The 4911-nt window shown below is 44.5% G+C and overlaps 1 protein-coding gene across 1 annotated transcript in view; it reads left to right on the forward strand.

Moving 5' to 3' along the window:
• The first annotated feature begins 964 nt into the window (after positions 1-964).
• The window catches only part of PRKG1 (protein kinase, cGMP-dependent, type I), a 16086-nt gene continuing 12139 nt past the window's right edge, over positions 965-4911 (forward strand). Inside the window, exon 1 of the mRNA XM_009707093.1 lies at positions 965-1099. Coding sequence (XP_009705395.1) covers positions 996-1099 — 104 coding nt within the window. The 5' untranslated portion in view covers positions 965-995. The remainder of the gene's footprint in view (positions 1100-4911) is intronic.

The raw sequence follows: 4911 nt of genomic DNA on the forward strand, positions 1-4911 counted from the left end.
CCTGGGAAAAGCGTGGAAGGTGCCATGGCTCCTGTCAGCCTACGTTTCTGTTACCAAGACAATATAAAAATTGTCATTAAATAAATTGTGATTGCGTGAACGTTGTCTCCTAACCTACAAGGCAAGCTGGATTGCTGATGGGGCTTCACAACAGACAAGCTGCTCGTCTGCTGGCTGAAGCCAGATTCCTCCAAGAAAACCAAAATAGAAGTCGCCAAATGGCACCTCTTACTAAAAAGGGGGAAAAGCATTTAACCGCCAATATTATTGTGAGCAGCTGCCGGGGGAATTTAGCAAACTAAGAGGCCTCATAGGTCACTGGCGAGGTTCCTTTCTCGTTTGATGGTGACTAAGAGGGAATGGCCAAGATGGAAAGGTTGGCTGCCTTCCAGCTGTCTTTGGGATGGGGATGGGTCCCTCAGAGTGGACTGGGGATGGCTCAGGGTTCAGAAGTTACCTGGGTTACGCCGGCGAGCAACCAAACAACTCCCTTCAACCTCATCTCGGGAAATGAGGCTAAAATTAGGTTGCTGTGGCTTAAGGTTAAAAGTAAAGACGTGACCAAGCAGTGCCGTTGAAAAGCCGGCTCTGCTTATCCTCTACAAACATCCGAGGACTGCGTTTCCCTGCCAGAGCCAGCGCGTTTGTTGCCAGCTGTCGAAAAAGGCTTTGTGAAAGTTGTACGTTAGCTAGCAACTTCTTCTGACCCGAGAGTAACGCTGATGCTTGGGTTTTCCCTAAAACACGTGGAGGTTTAGAAATGGGTTTTCCATTTAGCAACAGGTCAAGTATTTAGAAGTCTGGTTCATACTGAGGTGAAGTTGATGACTGAAGAGGTGAGAGGAATTATTTGAAGGTAGGGTGGTGGGATTCCTGGGTCCCCGTGCAGTTGAACTGTCACAGCTTGGCGGGGGCACGCGTCCTGCTTCTAACCATTGCGTTTGCCTGCTTTACCCAAGGTCCAGTTGAAAAGCGAAGAATCGAAAACGTTTGCCATGAAAATACTGAAGAAACGTCACATCGTGGACACGAGGCAGCAGGAGCACATCCGCTCAGAGAAGCAGATCATGCAGAGCGCGCACTCGGACTTCATCGTGAGGTACCGGCCTTCTGCCTTACGTGCCGCCGCGGGGGAGCGAAGCACAGCTCATCTCGGCGTTTCATAAAACCACGTAGGAATAACCCATGCATCACCAGAAAAAACCCTTTAGCTATAGCTTCCCTGCAAGGGACTGCAGATAACGGTGCATGGAACAAGGTCTTCTCCAGGCAAACGTGAGATTACTTTGCCCGTGGGCGACGTTCACCCAAGCTCTGCCTGGGCAGAGCTTACCGATGCTGGCGGGCGATGCTCCATGCAGATATATGCACCATGACTTGGCATTGCCCCTGCTCAAGGTTAATTTTCCTTTTCCGTCTGAATTTCTGGATTTTCCTCCCCGCAAAGGGAAGCTGGAAGGCAGGGTTTAATCTTTTGAGATCATGCGCGGCCATGTGAATGAAGAGTTGTGTCCGGGGTGTATTAGATAAATCCAGTTCAGCATCCCTCAACTCATCATGGGCAAATACACTAAACCATACCCCCCTCCCCTCAAACCTAAACAGATGCAATTCTTCAGTGAATAAAATCAAGTGCCAGGCATTTTTGTTTGGTTTAACCCTAATAGCGAAGTTCTCTGACTCTTCAAGGATTTTGAGAGCCTGTCAGAACAGGAAACAGAGATTGTTCTTTATATGTTTTAGGTCAGGATAAGAGCAGTGGATGGTGAGGACCTCTGGCAGGGCAGTGCATTTCACGGAGCTGGAGGTCTCTAAAAGGACAGCCTCTCATCCAAGCCAAGGGGGCTTCGTCCCACCCCCAAAGAGATGCCTGAAGCACTTGCCTTTTGCCAGAGGAGATCAACCCCGCTCCCAAAAATTGCTCCAGAGAGACATACTAACCCAGGGGCGAAACCAAACCCCGGTGACAAATGCGAAGGCAAGCACACGGCTAGGATGGGCACTGTCAGTCGCTAAGGGGGTGTTTCCTTCCCGGGCTGATCCCTGGGATTCCCCCAGAGCCCACGGCTTCACCTCTGATTCATGGGTGACAACTGCAGCCCGACACCCTGCCCGGCTGCAGTTTCCTTCACGCTGTAATATGCGATTCACAAACACGCCCGCGTTACCTAGGCTAAAGCCAAATATACCTTGCAGGCTATTTCAGCCTATAGATTTATTTTCTGAAGCCTGAGCTGTCTCGGGATGGGGATGTAAAGGAAGGTGAAATGCAGGGCCAGCCAACCGGAGGGACATTTTGACACCATTTCCAGAAATAACCTCTCCTAAATAAAAAGCCCGAGCCTGCAAACATTTCTTAATGGAGCCCCTGATGTTCATAGCTAATAAAATAAAAATTCCTGCTTCTTATTCTTTCAGTAGGCAGGTGAAAAAAGGATGCGTTAGCCATAAGTCTTTTCCTTCCATACCACGCAATAATTCCCATCCTTTACAGTAACAAGCCTCCCTTAACTATTTTTAATACCTCCTGGAAATCCTGCACTGGGAAGGGACTTTTCTGGGTCATAAAATCCAACCTTTTGCTATTGTATGTACCACAGCTAGAAAATACCTGGTTTATCAAACTCTTTGCCCCCTCGCTTCTCCTTTTCACATCCATGGAGATTGGAAGTTGTCTTAGAGTTTCTATCCTAAAATTATTCATAACCTGTTCATACCCTTTCTTGGGCCAGCAGGGACAATATTTTTCTGGGTGCTGTGGGCAGAAACGTTAGCGCTTTGGTAGGTGACTTGTGTTTTGAGATGTCTTGTGAAAGGCGGGTTTAAAATGGTCTTGAAGCAAGGACACAACCTCTGGGATAGCAGAACGGGAAAGACAAAATTCCCAAAGAACTCGTTTGTTTTCTTAATTCATCATGAAACTGTTGATTGAAAAGCTTTGAAGAATAGTTCAGTTTGGTTATTCAAATGCATTAAAGGGGGGAAAAGAAACAGAAGAGGCTGGGTGTCACTACATAAAACTTACTTGTAGATAAACTTAAGAATTTCACAGAACAAAATGCTCTGTGTGGGTTTGGTAAAGGGTTGAGCCATGGATGCCTGCACTGGATCTGCAAATATTTAGATGAATAAGCAAATGAATAAAAAATGAATTCAAATGTTGTGACATTTCAAACTTAAGACCGCTTGATCTACTGAAATACTGCGGTTTCATCATTTATAAACTTTGTGCTTCCATTACGGTTGATAAACTATATTTGATTTTTTTTTCTGCACGTTTTAGGCCAGATCTAATGCCCATAAAATTTTCTGGAAAGCAGTTTTTCAGCAAGGCTACCTTAATTAGAGAAAGTAATACCTTATTTCAGTAGCATTCAAAGTAACGAGCAATTAAAAATATTTAGTTACTCATATTTTGGATTCTTGAATATGTAGGTTTTCTGTAAACCTTGGTGTAGATGAAACATTTATTAGGTTAAATTATTAGGTTGTCCAACTGGCAAGAAACAGGATTTTTTTTTTTTTGTTAAACCCATAAATTTTGACCATATGAAATGGTCAGTAAGTTTGTTCTAGCTTTTTCTGAGAAGCACGCTCTAACTGAGGTTTTAAATGTCAACGTAGGTGATACTAGAGTAAGGAAAGGTCTGAAATGCCTTTTTTTTTCCCCCCCTTTGAATTTTGTCGTGGCTGCAAATAGTACCTTTTAGCTATGGAATAGCTCTTTTAGCACTGAGCATATTCAGTTCCCAAACTCCTGCCTACGTCCCAGCTGCATCTGCTGGGATCTTTTTCTGTTAAACATGCCAAAAATGGAGCGGGTAACTGCTGCTGAGCTCTGTGCTGGATGCTACACCGACACAGACAGGAGACAAATGTTGTCTGGCATGGTGATGTGAAAGCCTATCGGAGCCAGGCTGTAGCTGCCAGGATGTTTTGCCACGTATCTTAAGTTAATATTTAACTGAATGCCTTTGAAAGGAACCAAATCCTGCTGTGTTTTCCCCCTGGTCCAGCACACAGCTCCATAAGAGATATTAATAACTGGATTTATCACTAGCTGGGAAGAGCTAGAATCTGCAAAACCACCTGTTTTAATTTATATCGTGTTGCATCGGCCCTTTAATTTTTAACTCTTGGAAACTCCCAGGAATGCAGCAATCGCACCATAACAGAATATCCCTCAGCATCCCCTTCTGCTGCCGAGCTCGGATTTTTTAAATTAATTTCTAAACAGTGCAGCTGCAAATAAACCTTTCCAGTATCTGCACCCAGTGTCATTCCTGCAGGCAACCTGAACCGATAGACCCACGAGTGTAACGAGAAGTACAAGAGTAGTTCAACATGAAAATTAAATAAACAAACTAATACTGAATTCCCTATTTTTATTTCCATAGTTTTATAGTTCCATTTGTTTAATACATCATATTAAACACAGAGCACGGATTTTACCGCACTATTTAGATTGCACTTGAGAAGGAGGACAGGTTCATAAAGCCTGGCCCATCTATCCCTTTAGGCAATTTTCCCTCCACATTCAGTCCCTGGGAGGAAGAGGAAGAGGAAGAGCACATTTAGAAAATTGCATGTCAGTGGGTTCGCTTTAAACTGAACCAAATCAGTGGGTTAAATTCTGAAATTAATCACACATTGGGCGATGTTCCTTTGAAATGATCAAGTGGAAGGAAGACCGCCAATCTGCAGCCTGGCTCTGCAGCATGAAGAATAAGATGATACGGATGTTACGAAAAATGACAGGAAATCTTCTCTTTCAAGCACATCTGGAAAGCCAACTGTCAGGTTATGCCGTTAGAAATGGCAGATTTTATGTCTAGCACCCAGAGTAGTGATGATCTCTTCTTCTGACGTCCACAATACGCTTCACCACTCAGATGCCCATCCTTTCCTGCT

This window comes from Cariama cristata, unplaced genomic scaffold (assembly GCF_000690535.1).
Source record: "Cariama cristata isolate BGI_N322 unplaced genomic scaffold, ASM69053v1 scaffold19809, whole genome shotgun sequence".
In the NCBI taxonomy this organism is placed as follows: domain Eukaryota; kingdom Metazoa; phylum Chordata; class Aves; order Cariamiformes; family Cariamidae; genus Cariama; species Cariama cristata.